The sequence below is a fragment of the Triticum aestivum genome, chromosome 7A (genome assembly GCF_018294505.1).
Source record: "Triticum aestivum cultivar Chinese Spring chromosome 7A, IWGSC CS RefSeq v2.1, whole genome shotgun sequence".
NCBI lineage: Eukaryota > Viridiplantae > Streptophyta > Magnoliopsida > Poales > Poaceae > Triticum > Triticum aestivum.
This window is the reverse complement of record NC_057812.1, coordinates 447,775,599-447,796,440: the sequence shown is the minus strand read 5'-3', so window position 1 is coordinate 447,796,440 and position 20,842 is coordinate 447,775,599. Positions and strand designations below refer to the sequence as shown.

The following is a 20,842-nucleotide window of genomic DNA, read 5'->3' as shown; positions in this document are numbered from 1 at the left end:
CACTGGGGGGCAACAAGAGAATTCAAAGACCGGTGCACGCACAACCAAAGAAAGCAAATGCCATGGTAAGCACAAAAGCAAAAAACCGAAAGTCACTTTCATGCAGTTATTAGAAAAGTACCAAAAGATAAGTGAGGCAAAGAGTGCTTATCAGTCGAGTGAAGCAAAAGCATCGAAGTCACCCCCAAGGCATAAATCTGAAGACTTGGATCGGCAAAGGTAGACGTTGAGCAAGCAGACTTCATATCTTGCTTTTGGGCCGCTAATGCCAATGTCGTGGATGCCTCCCTACGATCATGTAAATCCATATCCATCATGGGGCACGTATGATACAAGGGCAAATTATCCATCTTATTTTAGATCATCTCGCCAACATTATGCAGCTCCAAAAAGATTAACATTTGATGAACAATCACACGTCAAAGACCGTTTCAATCATAAGGAATCGGTCTAGAGCTCAAGGAACAAGAAAGAGGTGGTCAAGCAAGTGTACCAGGTCAAGAAAGATGGGCGTAAGTGTGCTACTTCAGATTTGTTCTCAAATAACAAAGAGTCAATTAAAGTATTGACATTGGCTACAAAAGGCAACGAGGCAAGTCAATCAAGTGCCAAATCTGAAGGGAAGAAGTTGAGAGTGCACAAGGCCAAAAAAGAGTTGGCATTGGTTGAAACAAAATCACAGCCGACGTGCTCACTCGGCTTAGCACATTGGCAAGAGAAGGCTTAGTGCACATGAGTTGGGAAAGAAGAACATGGCATGGGTTCCCAAGAGGAGCAGTCAAAATAGAAATGATGTCCGACCTTCTATTGCAACAAGTGTTAAAAAGGTGAAGAAAGAAAAGGATGGCCGCAAGAGTGTTATTTCAGAGCCGACTCCAAATGACAAAAAGCCAGTCGGGCCTATGTTGGCTGCTAAGGACAAGAAAGTGAAGCGAGTAAAATTCAAGGATCCAATCGTCAAGTTTAGACGGGCCAAGCCAGAGATGCCCAAAGTCAGGAAGAATTTGCCAGTGCATAAACCAAAGTCCCAGCCGGGACGCCCACTCGGCTTACGATATTCGCAATAGAACAAGCTAAAACGTCTTAGGGCCAAAGAGCTGGAGAAGAGGAACATGGCCTGGGTTCCTAAGGGAAATCCTCGAGTCAAGAGCGGCATCACATCTCCTGTTGCAAAGCCAGCAGAAATAAGGGAGTACAAGTGTAAAGCCCGTAGGCGAGGACGACAATTTTCATATAGGAGACTCCAGGAGGCGTCTCATCCATATTCTTCAATCGTACCATCAAAATCAACGCTATGGAATTTATCCTCAGCCGAAACATCTGACTTATTTCGGCTATTCACACTTTGGTGGACGGACTCCCGAGCACTTTTGAGATAAGAACGCATGGCCGATATTTGCATATTGCCCTCAGAATTCATTGTGTTGACAAACCCGACATCTGGCTAATGCTGATCACCATGGTTGATTTCCTACTCCTATAGCCGATGCTCAATGTTTGCCAATACTGGCGAGGCCGACTTAATTATTGAGTCGACCACCAATCAAGGGTCTAGTGCATAAAAGAGCCCCGACTCCAAATGTTATTTATTTGCAGCATTCAAGTCAGGAGACAGACGTTGTTCGGTGGAGGCTTGATGGTGTACTTTGATAACGAGTTGAGTCGCCGAACAGTTGACGGTATTCCTTTGAGGTGCATGGTCATAATCGTTCGGCAACCGTCTTCGTTGAAGGGTTCTAATATTCCCAGGGAATGCCTGGACAAATGCAAGGTCCGGATTGACATAAGAAACTTACGTGGAAGCCTTTGTGATATCCAATTGTTGTTTTCAGACAACTATTATCCAAGAGGCTCTACCGAAGAAGCAACAAACATGAGCATATGGATGATTAAAATTATCATACTCAACATGCACAGCCGATGGAGTGTTGACATCATGCTTAAACATTACCCTAAGCAAGGTATTTTCTGGCACGCAAGCTCTGCCAGAAAACAGGGGGGGCATGTGTTGACACCTGATTTTGGCAAGTTATAGATTGCAATGAATATGGTCTCGAGTGAACGGGTTTTCAACATGAAAAGATTCACGTCGCTGAGTGGAACAACTCTGATGTTTCGGTTATATTCATTCGACCTTATCTTACGGACCGAAACTATACTCCGAGTGTCATAATTCAATGTTTCGAGTGGTTTTTGGCCAATCACGTCTCCAAGATGACCTCGGATGAAGGAGCACTCTTAAGAAATTGTCTTTGTCTCGTCAAGCCAATCAATTTTGATATATAAATCATCTCAATCCGAGTTCATATGCAAAAGTTAGAGGCAATACACTGCAGACTGAACCTCAACGGAAATATGGCGCGAGGTGCCAGACACTTGTCTGATAGGTTGCGCGAGTAATTCGGCCATGACGGAGGCCTTGAATCAAAAAACCTTCAACACGAAAAAGTTTTGTCTCGTCGAGCCGATCGTTTTTCATATAAAGTTTGTCTCAATCCTAGGTTGTATGCAACCTGGAGAGACAAATCAAGATCAGGTTGTGTTTTCAGTCGGGAAATCCGAGTGAAAAGTTTACCATCCGAGTGAAAACCTACCGATCAAGTAAAAGGTTGAGTGAAAACTTATTGATCGAGTAAAAGATTGGCTTCCGAGTGAAAATATAGTAATCTGAGTGAAATTATCATCTGAGTGAAGTTATTCTGAGTGAAAAGATTACCGTCGGAATGAAAACTTGACGTTCGAGTAAGATATTGCCTTCCGAGTGAAATATAGTCATCCGAGTGAAAGATTGTCTTCCGAGTGAAATTATAGTCATCTCAGTGAAAGATTGTCTTCCGAGTGAAAGACTCTAACATCCGAGTGAAAAGGTCCAGTCGGACGAAAAACTCTAATATCCGAGTGGATGAGCTCGGATCCGAGTGAAACTGAAGATGTGCTCTTCCGAGTGAAAGACTCTAACATCCGAGTGAAAAGGTCCAGTCGGACGAAAAACTCTAATATCCGAGTGGATGAGCTCGGATCCGAGTGAAACTGAAGATGTGCCCGAAAGGTAATCCAGATGACCTCGGATGGAAAAGTGATCAACACGGAAGTTGTGCGCATCGTCAAAACGGTGAACTTTGGTTTTGGAGTCATTATCATCTGAGATAGTATACGGCCTGTAAGTTCACTACGAGACTCGGACAATCCAGTCCGTTACATAACCGAGTCCGACTGGATATTAAAGATGGCTTCGTAGAATATTCAAGATGGTCTTATTTGGATAAGTGTTCAACATAAGAATTGTTCATATCGTCGAGGCACACAAGTTTCGTATTTGGGCCGTCTTGATCGGAGGTCATATGCAAGCTCGGCGGCCCGCGCAAGGAGGAAGACAGAAGTTGGGCCAGATTCAGACTGAATCCGAGTTGGAATAGAATTAGGACTCTAGGACGTGAATTGATGTAATGTTTTGTAAGGAAAGCCTATATGAATCCTTTGCTTGTACGGGAAGTCCAGCCGCCTCTTATATATGTTGGGGTGATGGCCGATTGAACAACACCAATCGAACCAATCAATCTATTACACTTTTGTGTTCATCTATCTTTATCCCCTGCCCTTGTATCTTTCTTTCCCATTATTCGTTCGTTCTTCGCGTTGGAGGGCAGCGATCCACGAGGCTCTAGGGGCGAGCGAATCGACCTAGGGCAGCCCATAGCCGCCGCACTCCCTGACGGGGTCCCTCCCGGGCGTGTGGGGTTTCGGATCTTCAAAAGCGCCCGCTGATTGTCTTGCTTATCACGCTATCGGTCGGGTCTCCTTCGACGTGAGCTGCGGTGCATCACCCCCGACGTCGAGGGTACACATGACGTGTTTGTGTGTCAACAGCGGCGTATTGTTTGGCCGAGGCCGGGCATGACCCAGGAAAGTGTGCCTGGCGGGAGTAAATCGGGCGTGGTGGGTAAGTTGGTGCACCCCTGTAGGGAAGAAAACATCTATCGATAGCCTGTCCCACAGTAACAGACACTTGGAGTTGTATCCTGATCGATACAACTAGAACTGGATACTTGAGATGAGAAATGGATAATATGGCTCTGGGATTGCTTTCTCATAGGGAGTCGAGAAAGGACCTCTGGCCGAGGTTGATAACACTACTACTACTTTACTTTATGCTACTCTGCACTCTTCTAATGCTGCAAGACCGCTGAAGATGCTGAAGATGCTAGTCTTCGATAGGACTAAGCTCTCCCCTCTATTCTGGCATTCTGCAGTTCAGCCCACATACACTACTCATTTCATTGACACCAATGCATATGTAATGTAGATCCTTGCTTGCTGATTACTTTGGATGAGTACTCATAGTTGCTTTGCTCCCTCTTTTCTCCCTTTTCTGTTCCTCTTGGATGTCGCAACCAGATGGTGGAGCCCAGGATCCAGATGACACCACTGATGACTACTACAACCCCGAGGGTGCCTACTACTACGTGAAGGCCGCCGACGACCAGGAGTAGTTAGGAGGCTCCCAGGCAGGAGGCCTTGCCTTTTTCGATCGTTGTTGCTTTTGTGCTAGCCTTCTTAAGGAAAACTTGTCTAACCTATGTCTGTACTCAGATATTGTTGCTTCCGCTGACTCTTGTGTATTCAATCTTATGTATTCAAGCCCTCGAGGCCCCTGGCTTGTAATATAAAGCTTGTATTATTTTAATTTGTGTCTAGAGTTGTGTCGTGATATCTCCCCATGAGTCCTTGATCTTGATCGTACACATTTGCGTGTATGATTAGTGTACGATTGAATCGAGGGCGTCACATGCACTCATCAAATACAAGTTTCACAACAAAATACGAGTACTACTAAAAAACAATATAATCATGTTTCAGTCATCATACAATCACCAAACACAAATCAACATACATAATAAGTGATGTTCTCACTGCAAAATACTAAACAATAACTTCATCAGGTTTCAATCATCATGCAATCAGCAAACACAAATTCACATAGATAATAAGTCATCTTCTCACATGAAAATACAAAAAAAAACAATCTAATCATCATCCGCATCAACAGTGTCGACATCTTCACCATGTGTCATCTTCTTCTCACCATCAATGTCCTTGAACGTTGGTTGCTTATTGATCAACTCATCTACTTCCACACCCTGACAGCCAATCTTTTCTCCAAGCTTATTGATGTGTTGGTCCTCAAACGTATCATAAACATCCATGGTGGCACATGAAATGAGTTCCTCAGCGCTTAAGTAGTAGTGTAAGCACCATCTTGTTGTACAAATTCATGAAACAAATTCCTCTGCTCAAACTTTTGCAATACTCTCCAACCTTGGTTACCTGAAACTGTGTCTTCCAAGAAAATATATGTTTTGCTTGATTTTCCAAAATATAAGGCTCGTCGGTGTGGTGCGGCGCCTTGACATCCATGGCTTTGAAATAAGCATCCACTTTGGGTTTTGAGATGTTGGCAAACTGGTTATACCAACAATAGCAAAACAGAACCACACACTGATGAACCTCGAAACTTGAGATATACTGCAACTGAACAATGTCTGTTATGTTAGCATACATTTCAGTTGCCACTTTCTGGTGCGTATCCGTGCTCATGGTGGCACTGTTTTGTGTCTTCCTACCTTCTTCATGTGCAAGAGTGTTATAGCGCACATCTCCAACAACGCGAGATGCATAATATCTTACCCAAGTATCAGGACCCGTTGCTAGTGCGTAAAGGGTATCACTAACTACCTGTCCCTCCTTCCGCATCTTCTTAACCTATGGTTAGAAATTAGACAAGTTGATCATCTTATGTACTCAATATATTAAAAAAACGACACTTCAGCTTACACAGCTCTTCAACCATTTCGCAAATCCTTCCCTAACCCGTTTCTTGGATTTTGCGCCAGTAACTCCTCTTTGTACATGATGCAGAACATAGTGATCACGTCAAATATCTAAATATATAAGATGTGATGCAAGTTTAGTAGATTACAATGTATAAGTTGTAGTAGCACTTACTCGATATACGGCATAATCTCAGGACAGTTATTCAACACATACCAAACCATATTGTCCAAATCTTTAGGTTTGTCATCTTGTCGACTCTTCCCTGTTACTCAAACAGCAGGATCGAAAACATTGAGCTCTGGATTTTTTTCGCCCACCTTTTTGCTAGGCTGATTAGTTGTTTCAATTTATCTTGAGAAGAGTGTCAATGCTTCTGTAGCAATGTAGGCCTCTCTAATGGAACCCTCGGGTCTAGCTCTGTTCCTATCATAGCCCTTGAAAGTGCCTAACCGCTTTTCAATATGGTACATCTATCCATACTGTACTGGACCTCTAAGTAGTGCCTCATCAGGTAGACGAACAACCAAATGCACCATCACATCAAAGAAGGCTGGAGGATATATCTTCTCAAGGTCACATAGATACTTGGTACCTGGTTTTTAAGATGCTCCACAACATCTATATATCATGATATTTCTACTGCAGAGTTCCCGGAAGAATTTTTCCAATGCTGCAACTGCTCTGTATAAGTCAGGGCGTAGCAATCCTCTAAGGAGAATAGGTAAAACCCTTTGAAGTAGGACGTGACAGTCATGAGTTTTCAACCCTTCTACCTTGGTTCCATCTCCACTGATTCTCTTTTCGGGGTTGGAAGCAAATGCATATGGGAATCTCACACGTGATAGGACCTTGCAGAATTCTTTTTTTCTTGTCCAAGACGTGATGCACCATCATCTTTCACATACAAATCAGATCTGATACACATGTGTGTCAAATCAACCCTAGATTTTAAGGTATCTTTTGTCTTGCCTTCAACATTTATCCCTATTAAGAAGTGTGCCGATAGTGCTGTCACATATATTTTCTCGATATGCATCGCATCAAGATTATGCCGCAGATCCAAAACTGTCCAATACTCCAAGTCCCACAAAGTGGCCGTCCAGGTAAACATTAATCTATCTTCTGCGTCTCATGCTTCCTTTCCCCGCTACCATTATCGGGATGGTTTTCTAGTGTAATATGCCCGACCTTCTTTAATTCCTCCTGCAACTCCTCGCCGGTGAGCCTCATTGGCGCATTACGATTTTCATGATCGGCTCTGAACACAACTTTTCGGTATTTTTGAAGACGCGGCTCGTCCTTGTCAAGGAAATGGCGGTATCCAATGTAACAGACCTTGCTAAGTATTACGAATGACAGCGGATTCTTGTCACGGTGAACACATGCATTGTAACCATGTGTCGTTCGCCCTAACATAGTGTGCAAAGCCGGATAATCATGGGCGCACCAAATTATAACATCATGTAGAATGAAATCAGTTGGTGACCTGCTATATAGGTCTCAAGTGAGAATACCCCTCCATAGCTTTTGAAGTTCCTCCACAACAGGCTCCATGAATACATCAAAATTCTTTCTAAGACCTTTTGGACCTGGGATGAGCAAGACCATGATGTAGTTTGATTATTTGATCGAGACATTTGGCGGCATGTCGCAAGGGATAACAAGCACTGGCCACATGCTATATGTGCCGCTCTGGTGGCCAACTGGGTTGAATCCATATGTATCTAAGCCAAGACTAATGTTTCTCAGCTCAACAGCAAAATCTTTGTGTTTCTTATTGAAACTTGTTCAGTCACTACCATGAGATGGATGACTCATTACATTCAGATCTTTATACTCCTAATTCCTAGAATGCCACAGTACATTCTCTTTTGTTTGAGCATTATGAAACAACCTCTGCATCTTGATATAATTGGAAAATGTCTCAAAACCTTATGAGGAATCCCTTTCACTGCATCACCATCTTTCCATCTTGATGATTTACATTTTGGGCATTCACTTAAGTTGGCGTAATCCTTTCAGCATAGAACACAATTATTCTTGCAAACATGGATCACATCATATTTAATTCCAACCGCACAAAGAAAATTCTTTACTTTACTATAGATGTGTGACATCTCAGACACAACCAAGTAACAGTCACGAAAAACAGTCATCATCGCATCCAATGATTTGTTAGTCATCCACTGAGATGTCTTCACCTCAAAAAAGCTGACCATATATAGCTAAAAATACTGACAACTTACTACCTGCGCTGACTGCGTTGCATTGCTCCAACACATGGCCCATCATTTTTCTTGTAGTACTCTCTCTGTTCCAAATTACTCGTCATGAGTAATTTGGAATGGAGGGAGTATATGTGTAAGCTCTCGAAATGTGCGAGCATTTCATAAAACGATTTTGCGATTTCTAGCCCCTTCTCTCCTCCTCAACTTGAGGTGCTTTCTTCTGCCCTCGCGAACCCTTCCCTTGATTCCCATCACCACTAAATTGTCTTTTTCCCTGGTTCCCAGCACCATTGGACTTTGCAAATTTGAATTTTGAGATGCGGTCACATGATATGGTGACTTGTCCATCAACCCTAACAGCTGCCCGGGCCCATTTTGCCAGCTCGGACGCTTCCAAAATCTCCAATCGCCGGCACCTCGCCTAGGACTGACTGGGTCGACTGCACCGCGGCGGGTGAGCGTGTCGGAGCCGACCCGGATCTTCTCTTCTCGCAAGGAGGAAGAGGCGGAGGGTGGAAGCTTCTAGAACCAGCCGGCCGCGATGGGAGACGCCGCCTCCGCCGCGCAGCCTCCGCCCGCGGCGTCGCCCGCCTTCTCCTACCTGGCCGTGTTCGGCAACTGCCCGCTCATCGCCGCCGTGCTGGCCTTCGCCATCGCCCAGTCCATCAAGGTCTTCACCACATGGTACGCCTCTCTCTCGCACGCTTCACCCGCCCTACCCTGCCATCCGGCGCCGGCTGGATCTGAGCTCTCCGTCACGGGATCCGTGAGCGCGTGTGTAGGTACAAGGAGAACCGGTGGGACGCGAAGCAGCTTGTGGGGTCCGGGGGGATGCCGTCTTCGCACTCGGCCACCGTCACCGCGCTCGCAGTCGCCGTCGGCCTACAGGAAGGGTTCAGCAGCTCGCTCTTCGCCACCGCTGCCATCTTCGCCTCTGTGGTTAGCGCTGTTTCTCTCTTGAGTCTTGATTGTTCTAGCTGTTAGAAATGTTGGATCTTTCGATGATGGGTCCTCGATCTGACGAGTAGTATCCTTTTCTGGTAAATAATTTGGTAAACCTACACATCATTTCGTTCATTTCTTGGATCACTTCAGTAGCTAAATTTTAGTCAAGACTGAAGTTTTAGTAGAAAACCTAAAGACGGCATATCTTGGTTCAGTCATTACTATAATAGAAAGTACAGTACACATGAGAAGAAAATGCAAGCGCCTTAAACACCTGAAATCTCTGATTACATAGAGGATAATATATGCGGTTGGGGGCATGGTGTGGCCATGGTGATGATATTGTCTTACTTTGTTTGCGAACTTGAGCAAACAAGTACTCCCTCCGTTCCTAAATATAAGTCTTTTTAGAGATTTCAACAAGTGACTACATACGGAGCAAAATGAGTGAATCTACACTCTAAAATATGTCTACATACATTCGTATGTTGTAGTCCATTTGAAATGTCTAAAAAGACTTATATTTAGGAATGGAGGGAGTAGAAAGTAGGACAGTAGCAAGCATGAGAAAATCACCCCTACTTGTGTATAAGTAGTACTGAAAATCAATCGTGTGGAGGAGTTCATCACAAGGTACAGCCATACAAACAGATAGTCTCTCCGCCTAATCTCACGGCTGTATTTTTATTTTTTTTAACTCCCCTACGTCTTGCATAGTGGTATCCCGACGAGCTTGTCATGTTGCTTATGATTCCATGCCATCTTCAGAAAATGCAGCACTCTGTATTACATATGCGCTACTTTTTTTTTCATCATCTTCGCTAAAGCCATCTTTCTGGCAATGCAAATTTGCAGGTGATGTATGATGCTTTTGGTGTTAGGCTACATGCAGGGAGGCAAGCAGAGGTACTATCTGAAACCTTCAAATATTTGTAACTACTCAAAAGTAAAATAATTTATGGACGCAAAGGATCATGTCAAATAAATACTGGTAGCAACGAACGACTTTATGAATGGCAAGTGGTGGCCCATTGCTAAAACTACGGTCTCTTATTCAGCTAGAAAAGTGCAAATCTAGCTGGAAGCCTAGAACAATCTAGGCTTTGTTGCATTGTTGACATGTTGTAACACTTTGTAGTCTCATTAGTAAGTACCGTATGTACTTCCTTGCTTGTTTTGTTGCTTATGTCCACTTAAATAGCTCATACAACAAATTATACTCGCTATTTGAAGTAACATTTTACCACAGAAGGAGTAACATTATTTGAAGTAACAAATTAGGTGATCACCAACAAATTATGTCCACTTAAATAGCTCATGGAGTAACATTTCACCACAGAAGTAATTGGTGATCTGTGCCTTTAGTTAAAAGGCCATGCTATTATTAAGTCCATATGCATAACCTGGGAAGCACCATAATTTTCAGTTTAGTATATTCACTATTTTTCTGCTCTTCTGGTGATGCTTCTATCTCCTTTCAGTTATAACTTGTTTTAAATATATTTCTAGGTCTTGAATCAAATTGTATACGAGCTACCATCAGAGCATCCACTTGCTGAAACAAGACCGTTGCGAGAGCTCATAGGACACACACCTCCTCAGGTTTGATCTGTTGCTCCCTTATCAACCATGCTAAGGAAGATGAATGCCTAATTCTTCATGAACTAACACATGGTACTTGCACACAAGTGCATGAAGTGATAGTCCCTATCCCATCATATTTGCTTCTTACCTGATGAAAGTGCACGAAACCATGGGACACATTCAACATTCTTGGTGTCACATATGTATTTATTGACTTGTATCTTATCAGGTTTTTGCTGGCGCGGTGCTTGGATTTGCAGTAGCCACATTTACGGGGATGATGGCTGGGCTTGGTAATAGTGGTTGATTCTCTTGACCGGTGGATGCACGGTCTCCATAGCTTCAGCATTACTTGCATTGAAGTGTTAGAATACATACAAATTGGGTTTATGGTTTCAGGAGGCCAGCTTGTTCTAGATGATGCTTTTTGTATAGGTGTATTTACTTTGCTGCAATTCAGCTTCTCGAGAAAGAGAGAAACTGTCCCATTCTTTTGTAACTAACTGGCAAATAACCATTTTGTTATATTCTGATGTTGTTGATGTGAAATTTGGTAGCTATAAAGCATACCATTTAACTATTTCTTGGTTGTTTTTTTTTTTCCTTCCGAATCAGTTGGTTCTAATTGAATAGAAGTACAAGACAATCGGAACCCTTTGGTACTCCAAAGTTTTTTGGTTTGGTACACGTGTGACAGTTCTCTTGGTTGAAACCAGAGAGGGGCGAAAATCTGTTCAAAATTTCAAGTCTCAACGCAACTGTGTCAAACGCTTTGGTTATGTATTTCTTCAGTTAAGAACAGTGAAAAATTGAGCGCACTAGGCGTGCTTAAGCGCTTAGCAGAGGCCTGCCGCTTCGCCTTTAGGTAAGCGCTGGACGCCTAGGGTTAGTCAAAGGAGAGTGGGTGAGGGGAACAAAGGAGAGCAAGTCAGACCTTGCGCATCGGGCTTTCTTCCCCGACCTAGCGCTGTGGCTGGACCGTGAGTTCCCGTTCCCTGACCTCAGCGCTTAAGGTGTCATTGCACTAAGCAGAGGCACAACTTTTGCTCAGCGCCTAGGGCTTGAAAAAACACCTTGGTTAAGAATGAACTTTTGTTAGTGAGCGCTGGAAAACCGTTACTCCTACACAAAAGATGCTGGACATTGACTGTTTTATCTTTCCTTATCTAGTGGTTAACTGAGTAATTGCAAACTGTACGAATTTTGTGCAGCTTCCGATTTGGAGATGTGCTGCTTTGCACCGGTGTGTTTGGATCGCTACCGTGAGCTGCCCAGCCAATTTTTTGGCGTTGACCGCTGCATTGGTATCCGTGTGGTTGGGCTCCAAATTTTTGGCTTGCCAAAGCCCATTGGCGCTTTCCAGTTCACTCGATAGCCAATTCCAGGGCGAGATGCTGGCGGCCAAATCGGTCACCAATATTTTGGCGTGCCGATGGATTGGCAGGGCTGCTGTGGGCATCAACCAAACAACCTCGACCAGACTAGCTGCCACAAGCAGGTACTCCCTCCTTTCCATAATATAAAAGCGTTTTTGAGACCACACACGCTCTTATATTATGGAACAGAAGGGAGTACTCAATTATGACAAGCCTACAACTTCACTAGACTTGGTCAAAGTCAAAGAAGATAGACTTAGGACAAACCTAGAACTACAATTAACTTGGAACGGAGGGAGTACAATACAAAGTAAGCCATGTTTGCCGACAATACCAAAACAAACCACAAGCACAAGGCTTAAAAGGACCCATCAGTCTTCATACGGATAAGAATCAGATATGTTTTCAACTTCATACATTACGCCGCTAGATATGCACACAAAATATGTTCACCAGTCATCGCCTTTTGCACAGTAAGTTCCACAATTGTTCAAACAAAAGCAGGCACCCAAAATTCTCTACCTCAAATGCTGGCACAAGTACGTATATTTCAAAAATTTGTGTCCGCGTCTTGGCTTTTCCCTAATGTGGCACCACTACACAAGTGTGGAGTCTCTCACCGAAAGCTGCCCACCTCGTCCTAACATCCAAAGGTTTTCTAAGCCAGGATATAACTCCTCCAGTACTGTTTACCGGTAGTACGAAGCCGTGATGCACAGCAGAACAGAGGCAGCTGCTGTAACAATCAACTCCTGAAACAAATAATTACACACAATAATTTAAAACATCACAAGTGAGCATTAGATGATGTGATGCAGCCAAGGACGAAAAGTTAATCTAGCCAGCATGCATGTGCATGTTGTTGACATGGAACGCTACCCTCCATGAACATGTTACTGATGTTAACTATACCTGGTAGTAATAAACAATACGGGGAGTCTGCTGCCAAGATAACTCAACCAAGTTAAGAGCTATTGTATAACCCTGAAAAGAATATCAGACAGAATAGTCAGCCAAAATGCAAATAAAAACTACAAGCGGTCGTAGATAACATTGCAGCAGGAAAACCCAAGAAGAATCTAGCGGCAATGCATTGTGTAAGATAACACCACTGACCAGGGACGCAGCGAATACACATCCAAATATCAAACCCAAAGCGCGGAATACACGTTTTGCCATTCGTACCCCTCTTCCCTCAACCTCACCATACTCCTGCAGAAAGCACCAGAAAATGTGATTATGTTAAACTCCTGAATACATATAAAATGCACGCAGACAACAATGGTTCAACACCGTACAGTAATGTGCTAACTATAGGCTAGTAAGTGACTAGGAAATGGTCTCACATTATATATTGGAGTTATTGGTGGCTCAGTAACCCTCAGCTTCTGAAGTATTCTGTAGAAGAAAGCAAAACACAAGAACTGCAAAGGCTTCCAGTCTGCATTACCGATGATAGCAATGCAAACAACCTGCAATATAACTGAAATTAACATCTTTTGCAAAATAAAGATACACTTCTAGTCAACGAATAAATATCCATAAACATAATTTCATTTGCCCAAATAGATGCATTTGAACTTTGGGCACACAAGATGAGGAAAGTGTCAACACCTTAGTTTTTTATATGTTAGGCCTTAATAAATTGGCCAGGGAGACATAGGAGCATTTAGACAAAGACTTCGGTGAAGACATTCAGAGAGGCAATTCATAGCATTCAATACTTAAGAAGGGCATTTTAATGGAAACATTACCCGAAGAACACAAAATGAGAAGTATTGAACACCAGACTTTTAGGCTAATACGACATCTGCTTTTAACTAGGAGGATGGTGTAACTTCTTAACTGATAACAACACTAAATTAACATGCATGCAGAAATTTCAAATGCACGCTCAAGCATTACAACTTATCCTAAGTATATTTAGAGTTGGTAACTTTAAATCAATCTAATTTGTTATGAGAATAATCATATCGACGTGATAGTCACAATAACCAGAAAGTAGACACTGAAAAGCATAAAAACATGATAGTGAATAGACCAGTAATAGCTAGGAATGTGTTAAGATCATACAATTGCTGCTGATATTGCCATATTTATGCGCACATCCTGTACTGCTGATTTGGAGGGTCTGCAAGATGCATAAGTTTATCAATAGTATTAACTTCACATGCATGCTGCTGTTTAATTCAAATTACAAGTGCTTGGTGCACATATCCTTGTCACAAAAAAGTTGTGCTGCCCATACAGAATAAGAGTATTGGTCCTTGGTATCAAATTAAACGCATGAACATGGAGAAGGCTGAATTAAACAGGGCAATGCACGCTTGTGGGATAGGCCTGCTTATCATGCTGACTTGCTGAGTTAAAATTGTCCAGTAACATTCTCATGACGATGTTCATGGGTAATAAAGAGAATGAATTTGCCATTTTCATAACGTGTATCACAAAAATTAAGTGAACCCACAAAAATAATGTCGACGGAAAAAGGAAACAGAAATTCCTTATATTGAACTTTTTAAATGTACCTAGGTCCCCAAGGAACTATTGGTTGATTGTCAGCGTACTTGATATCCTTTGATACCTGACATTCAGAAAGTAAATGAGACAAGTAATGAAGAAAATCATATTAAGTGGAGAACATATCCTTTGATACCTGACATTCAGAAAGTAAATGAGACAAGTAATGAAGAAAATCATATTAAGTGGAGAACATTAGTAGGAAAGGACTTAGATGGTTTCAACCTACAAGTCTATCCATCTGTACATTTCCTAGGATATTTACAATGCAGTTATAACCGCACCGTACCTTTGACTGACAATGCCTTCTATAGGATATGTCTAGTTACTCCATTCTATCCTTCTACAAATAGGATATATCTAAAACATCTACATATGGAACAAATGCAATGTGAATCTTGTAATTTGTGAATGTCCCAATTATGAAAAATCAGTATCCATGCATGCCATAACAGCCAACCTGAACCGATCCATATGTGACCCCCTTCTTCCTATACTGCAGCTGCTGCATCATCACAGTGTCATACGCTTTCTCCAGCTGAAATCCCAATAGCTCCACCATTATTAGTGCACCACAACAAAACTAATAAGGCGTGCAAGCCAAAATCAAACAATCAGTCAATCTTCAATACAGCGCGTAACCTTGGCCAAGAAGTCCTCATCTCCTGTCTCCTCTGCTTCCTTGCGCTTCCTCTTGTATGCTAGCTTCATGTTGTCGAAGCTATCGAGTGGGGTAATGCCCAGAATCTAACACCGAAACAGCAGAAAATCAAAACACAGGTTCAGCAAGTGCACAATATTAGACAGAAATCTGGTCATGTAGCCCATTTCAGCGTCTACCTCATAAGAGCTCTCATCGTCGCTGAAGTCAGCGGCCCCTGCCGCCGCCGCATTCACGGCCACCCCGCATCTCCTCGGGGACGCCGACGCCAAGAGCCTTCAGTTCCCGGCAAAAATTAAAAGGATTTATCGCGTCCAGCCGTAAATCCTCAATAAAATACAGAGAAAAAGGGCGAGGTGGTACGGGATTACCGCAGCGACCGAGGGATGGCGGGCTGGCCGGCGCGACGGGGGAGCGGGAAGAAGGCGCGGCGCGATAGGGGAGAGACGAGCGCCGGGGCGAACACGGCCGGTGCGGCAGCGGTCGCCGTCGCGGCCGCCATTGGGAGTGGCCGGTTTTGGTGCGTAGGGTTTCAGAGCCTGTGCGCGACGCGACGGCGAGGGGACGGCGAAGCAGCCGGCGAGTCCTATCTGTGTGGGTCGTTGCGGAAGGTGGGGTTGGGGCGCCGCAGTTGGGCCTTTGTGGGCTCTTCCCTAGCCCCGAACGAGCCGGGATGGATTACTGGGCTTTGACGGTCCACGTTTCTCACTATGGCGGTAACCACCGTGGGCTCCCGGCTTCCGAGTCGGACCATTGCGGGTTAGCCGCCACGCATAATAACTGGCACCGCAAAGAAAAGAAAAAAAATCCTCCAAATTCGTTTGGGTGCGTTCCTCTCTTTCCTCGTCGTCTCTCGTTATCTCGGCGCCGTTCGTCGCCGCCGCCGCGTAGCGCCGGCGAGACTAGAAGAGGCAGGCGCCATGGCGACCGCTTCAGGTGAGTCGATCTTCCCGAAACCCTAACCCTATTTCGGTTCTCGCCGGTGCGGATTTCGCATCGTGAACCGCGCGGACTCTCTCCGATTTTAGATCCGGGGACATATTCTGCGGCATAATCGGTTTCGATTCGAAGGGAATTAGGGTTTCGCTGGGAGCCGCGAGGGCTTTTCGTTGCCTAATTTCTGATCGGGGTGTCGGATTACCGTCGACAGTTATCTTAGCTGTGTGATTTTTGCGTTTATGGCAGTATCGTTCAAGTCTCGTGAGGACCACCGGAAGCAGCTCGAGCTTGAGGAGGCGCGTAAGGCGGGGCTCGCCCCTGCCGAAGTCGACGAGGATGGAAACGAGATTAACCCTCACATCCCGCAGTATATGTCCTCGGCCCCATGGTATCTCAACGCCGAGAAGCCGGTAAGTTGTTTTGTGCCCTATTAAAATTCTAGTTTTTGCGGTGTGGGATGATTTGGTTAGTGGATCCCTGATTTGTTGGTTGGATGGGTTTCAGAGTTTGAAGCATCAGCGGAAATGGAAGTCGGATCCGAATTACACAAAAGCGTGGTACGATAGGGGTGCCAGGCTTTTCCAGGCCAACAAATACAGAAAAGGCGCTTGCGAAAAGTAAGTGCGGTGTTCATCTCATGCTGCTAGTTTTCGTCCAGCACTGATGCTCATCGTTATGTGGATTTTCTTGTTAGTCCTTACCGCGACTTCATAATGAAGTCCTAAAGTACTTAGCATGAATGTTCTTTGGACTCTGTAGTGAAGCATTTCTTACAGATAATGTCTCTTGATATTTCAGCTGTGGAGCCATGACTCACAATAAGAAGGCATGCATGGATCGACCTCGGAATGTTGGAGCTAAATATACCAATATGAATATAGCACCAGATGAGAAAGTCGAGTCGTTTGAGCTTGATTATGATGGCAAGCGTGACCGTTGGAATGGTTATGACACATCAACCTACACTCGTGTTATCCAAGATTATGAAGCTAGAGAAGAGGCCAGGAAAAAGTTCCTGAAAGAACAACAGCTCAAGAAGCTCGAGGAGAAGGATGGTGAGCAGGATGGTGAGAATGTGGGCAGTGAAGAGGATGAAGAAGATGGCCTGAAGATAGATGAGGCTAAAGTTGATGAGAGCGCTCAAATGGATTTTGCTAAGGTAGAGAAGCGTGTGCGCACAACAGGCGGTGGAAGCACTGGAACTGTTAGGTATGTCCTTGTTGGAAACAAATGTTGTCCCTTCAAAATTCTAGATTATATTAGGTCATGTGAACCTGAGATGTATGAAGAATCGGTTCTGATGCATATGTTTATTATTGATCTTCACAGGAATTTGCGTATCAGAGAAGACACTGCAAAGTATCTTCTGAATCTTGATGTGAACTCTGCATATTATGATCCAAAAACCCGCTCGATGCGTGAGGATCCTTTGCCAGATGCAGACCCCAATGATAAATTCTATGTGGTAAGTGATAGAGAACATACAAGTTAAATTTCTTACACTGTTCATAGTTCCGTCAAATCTCCGCTTGGCTATGCTATCAGCTTCAGTATTCTGATATATTGTTATGATGCAGGGTGATAACCAAAATAGACTTAGTGGACAAGCTCTTGAGTTCAAGCAACTCAATGTCCATGCATGGGAGGCTTTTGACAAGGGGCAGGATTTCCATATGCAAGCAGCTCCATCTCAAGCTGAACTACTGTACAAGAGTTTCAAGATCAAGAAGGAGAAGTTGAAATCTGAAAGCAAGGACAAAATTATGGAGAAGTATGGGAATGCTGCATCTGACGAACCAATCCCTCGTGAGCTTCTTCTTGGGCAAAGTGAAAAAGAGATTGAGTATGACCGGACTGGTCGCATAATCAAAGGACAGGTTGGTACATAAATACTGAGTGCTGTGCATTAATAATTATATACCTTTATAATCATTTGCTGTTCTTCTGTTACTGTGATGTGAGGTTGTGTTTTGATTATAATGTTTTGAAGATTCACATCAATTATATGGTGCGAGTGTGACTATTTTCTTGACCTCACACCATATACAGCACCCTATGGTTTCACTATAGATAATTTTATATGCACTGTACAATCCTAGACCTGAGAAGGCCAGCTAACTGCAGCCGGTTGCATGAAAGATGATGTTATTCTTGAGGTTTGAAATATGCAGTCGTAAGCGATGGGTGTCATCGGATACCAAAAATTAACCATGTGTCTCCTAAACTTCTCAAAATAAAATGTTGTTTATGTAGTTTTCCAGGGCTCTCATGTCAGTTGTGACTACCATATAGTATTGGCTATTGCTTTGTCATTTAAAATAAATTTAGAACTGCATTTTCTTTTACTTGATGCCAGCTATTTTGTTACCACGGTTAAGATTGGATGCTATGATTCTAGTTAAATTGTTCACACTATTTCTCAGTCTTGAGGTCTAATGTATAGAAAAAAATTATTCTACAGGATGTAGCTCTTCCTAAGAGCAAATATGAAGAGGATGTCCTAATTAATAACCACACAACAGTGTGGGGTTCATGGTGGAAAGATCATCAATGGGGCTATAAGTGCTGCAAGCAGACTATTAAAAATAGTTATTGCACAGGCCTTGCTGGAATCGAGGCTGCTGAAGCATCAGCTGATTTGATGAGGGAAAATATGGCCCGCAAGGAGGCTGCCGAAGGTGTGTTGAGAAATTATTTTGGCTTATATTTGTGCATCCATAGATATAATGTTGCACTCTAAAGTGGAAAAAGTCGTGACATCGTATCTTTAGCATAGTCATAGGATAAAACCATTGCTGTTGAAAAAAGCACCAAATTGCATTAAATATTAGGTCACGCTATAGTCAACTGAACAGCGATCTGTTTTATGAGAGAAGAAGGTGGTTCTCCTATTTATTTATCTGAAACTTGTCTAGTTCTTAAGAAAGTAGTCCCAGATTTCAGTTTATTCATGTTAGCCTAATTTATACTGTTATAAATCAACTGAGGTGTTACTCCACCATGGTCGTGAACATCTAAGTTAACTTGAATTACTTGGTGCAGAGGAACCTGTACGACAAGAAGAAAAGAAACTAGCCACTTGGGGAACAGATATTCCTCAGGATCTTGTTCTCGACCAGAAGTTGCTTGAGGAATCCTTAAAGAAGGTTAGCATCTCTTATTCATCCACCTTTGCATATTTCTTGTTTGTTGATTCATCATTGTTGCTGGTGCTAAAGTTCTGTTACTTTTTCTATAGGAGGCAAAGAGGAAGAAGGAAGAGATGGACGAAAGAAAGAGAAAGTACAATGTGAAGTGGAATGACGAGGTCACTGCGGAAGACATGGAGGCCTACCGTATGACAAGAGTCCGCCACGACGATCCTATGAAAGATTTTCTCAATTAGGCTTTCATGTCCCCTGGTTGCGTGGCCTATGCCTGAACTCCTTCTGCTGCCTGTCCATCCTTTGCCGGATTGTTGTGTCTGTATTCTCTGGGTGTCTAGGAAGACGGGATGGGATGGCATGCCAGCTCGTGAGTTACTGATGTTGTGAAGTACAGATATGATCGCTTGATGTCCAAAGGCAGAACGAAGTTTGTTCTCATATGTTCTTTGTAACCTCCTTCCTGGTAACCATGGCATACGCCACTCATATGGATATTTGTACCGTAAACGAGTAATAAGTGCTTCTTGCTAGATCTGTGAGTCGCATGATTTTCTGTGGAAGTGATGATCGGCGCCATCAACTCAGGCTCGTGGATCTTCACTTTGTAGTCATCAAATTTCTCCTACCATTATGAGGGGAATATCTCTCGTGCTGTAGCTTCTAGTACTAGACTAGAAGCAACTTTGTGTTCAGACTAGAAGCAACTTTGTGTTCCAAACAGAAGTACGATGAATACACGATAATGCTCGTATGCGGAATTATAAAGTTCTTCTGTGATCTTTTTTGTGGGTGGGAATATGAGAGTTTTATTCCAAAATAATTTCAAGAGGCACTAGCTCTTCAATATATGGTGGACCTATGTGACTATCAGTGCTACACTCAGCTAGCTATAATATGCCGGACAATCTCCAACTCTTATTTTGTAAGCTTCTTAATACAAGGTGCGTCTTTGTGTAGTCACACATCACTTCTACACTCAATTAGTCTATAATATGTCAGACGATCTTCAACTCTATTTTATAACTTCCAGTCTTTCATAAGTGTCTTGATCTCAGCTACAAGATAACCATAGACCGAGCAGTCTAGGCCATCACTAGTGAAAATGGACAAAGCAATAGACGAATCCAATTGGACCACCAGTGAAGGTCAGTATGCTGTATGGCAAGAGTCATACCTTGCATGGGCGCACGTGTCTCTGCCTCCAACACATCATTGCAATGAAACAAAGTATTGATATGCTCTAAAAATGACAAAGTATCGGTATGCTGCGAAAATGACGCTTCTGTGATGTCTTCTCAGAATCATACCTGCCCCTAACGTACCGTCTGCTACCAGAAATGATCCATCCACAGAGATGGCAGCATTGTCTGCCGGTGGTAGTGCCCAAGGTGGGTGGGGGTGAGGGGGGGGGGGGGGGGGGGGGGGCAGGTTTTTGCTTCACCTCGTTCCATGTCTCGTACACATGAATTTCCTTGTTTGCAAGCATTGCAAATCGATTACATATAACCGACCAAGAAACGACCGAAGCTTCCACCATGGTGGCCTCCTTCCCATGTGACGTTCGATCGTAACTTGCCAAATGCGCCAAACAAGCATAATCACTGTATCTCG

The 20,842-nt window shown here is 43.4% G+C and overlaps 3 protein-coding genes across 3 annotated transcripts; 2 read left to right on the top strand and 1 right to left on the bottom strand.

Moving 5' to 3' along the window:
* Positions 1-8,443: 8,443 nt before the first annotated feature.
* LOC123147481 (uncharacterized membrane protein YuiD) lies at positions 8,444-11,169 on the top strand. The gene is made up of 5 exons (XM_044566740.1): positions 8,444-8,744; positions 8,843-8,999; positions 9,861-9,911; positions 10,515-10,607; positions 10,819-11,169. The coding sequence occupies exons 1-5, from the start codon at positions 8,602-8,604 to the stop codon at positions 10,894-10,896; spliced, it is 522 nt and encodes a 173-aa protein (XP_044422675.1). The 5' UTR covers positions 8,444-8,601; the 3' UTR covers positions 10,897-11,169.
* A 1,154-nt stretch (positions 11,170-12,323) lies between these two features.
* Positions 12,324-15,805, bottom strand: LOC123147480 (uncharacterized). The gene is made up of 10 exons (XM_044566738.1): positions 15,518-15,805; positions 15,326-15,422; positions 15,128-15,232; positions 14,946-15,023; positions 14,494-14,549; positions 14,039-14,096; positions 13,312-13,437; positions 13,082-13,177; positions 12,878-12,949; positions 12,324-12,717 (listed from the first exon to the last, which is right to left on the bottom strand). Exons 1-10 carry the CDS (start codon positions 15,646-15,648, stop codon positions 12,655-12,657), a joined length of 882 nt encoding a protein of 293 aa, XP_044422673.1. The 5' UTR covers positions 15,649-15,805; the 3' UTR covers positions 12,324-12,654.
* Positions 15,806-15,911: 106 nt separating this feature from the next.
* Positions 15,912-19,761, top strand: LOC123147479 (pre-mRNA-splicing factor SLU7). Its single transcript, XM_044566737.1, has 9 exons — positions 15,912-16,082; positions 16,332-16,495; positions 16,590-16,702; positions 16,884-17,294; positions 17,415-17,550; positions 17,663-17,962; positions 18,547-18,763; positions 19,128-19,231; positions 19,324-19,761. The coding sequence occupies exons 1-9, from the start codon at positions 16,067-16,069 to the stop codon at positions 19,468-19,470; spliced, it is 1,608 nt and encodes a 535-aa protein (XP_044422672.1). The 5' UTR covers positions 15,912-16,066; the 3' UTR covers positions 19,471-19,761.
* The last annotated feature ends 1,081 nt before the right edge of the window (positions 19,762-20,842 follow it).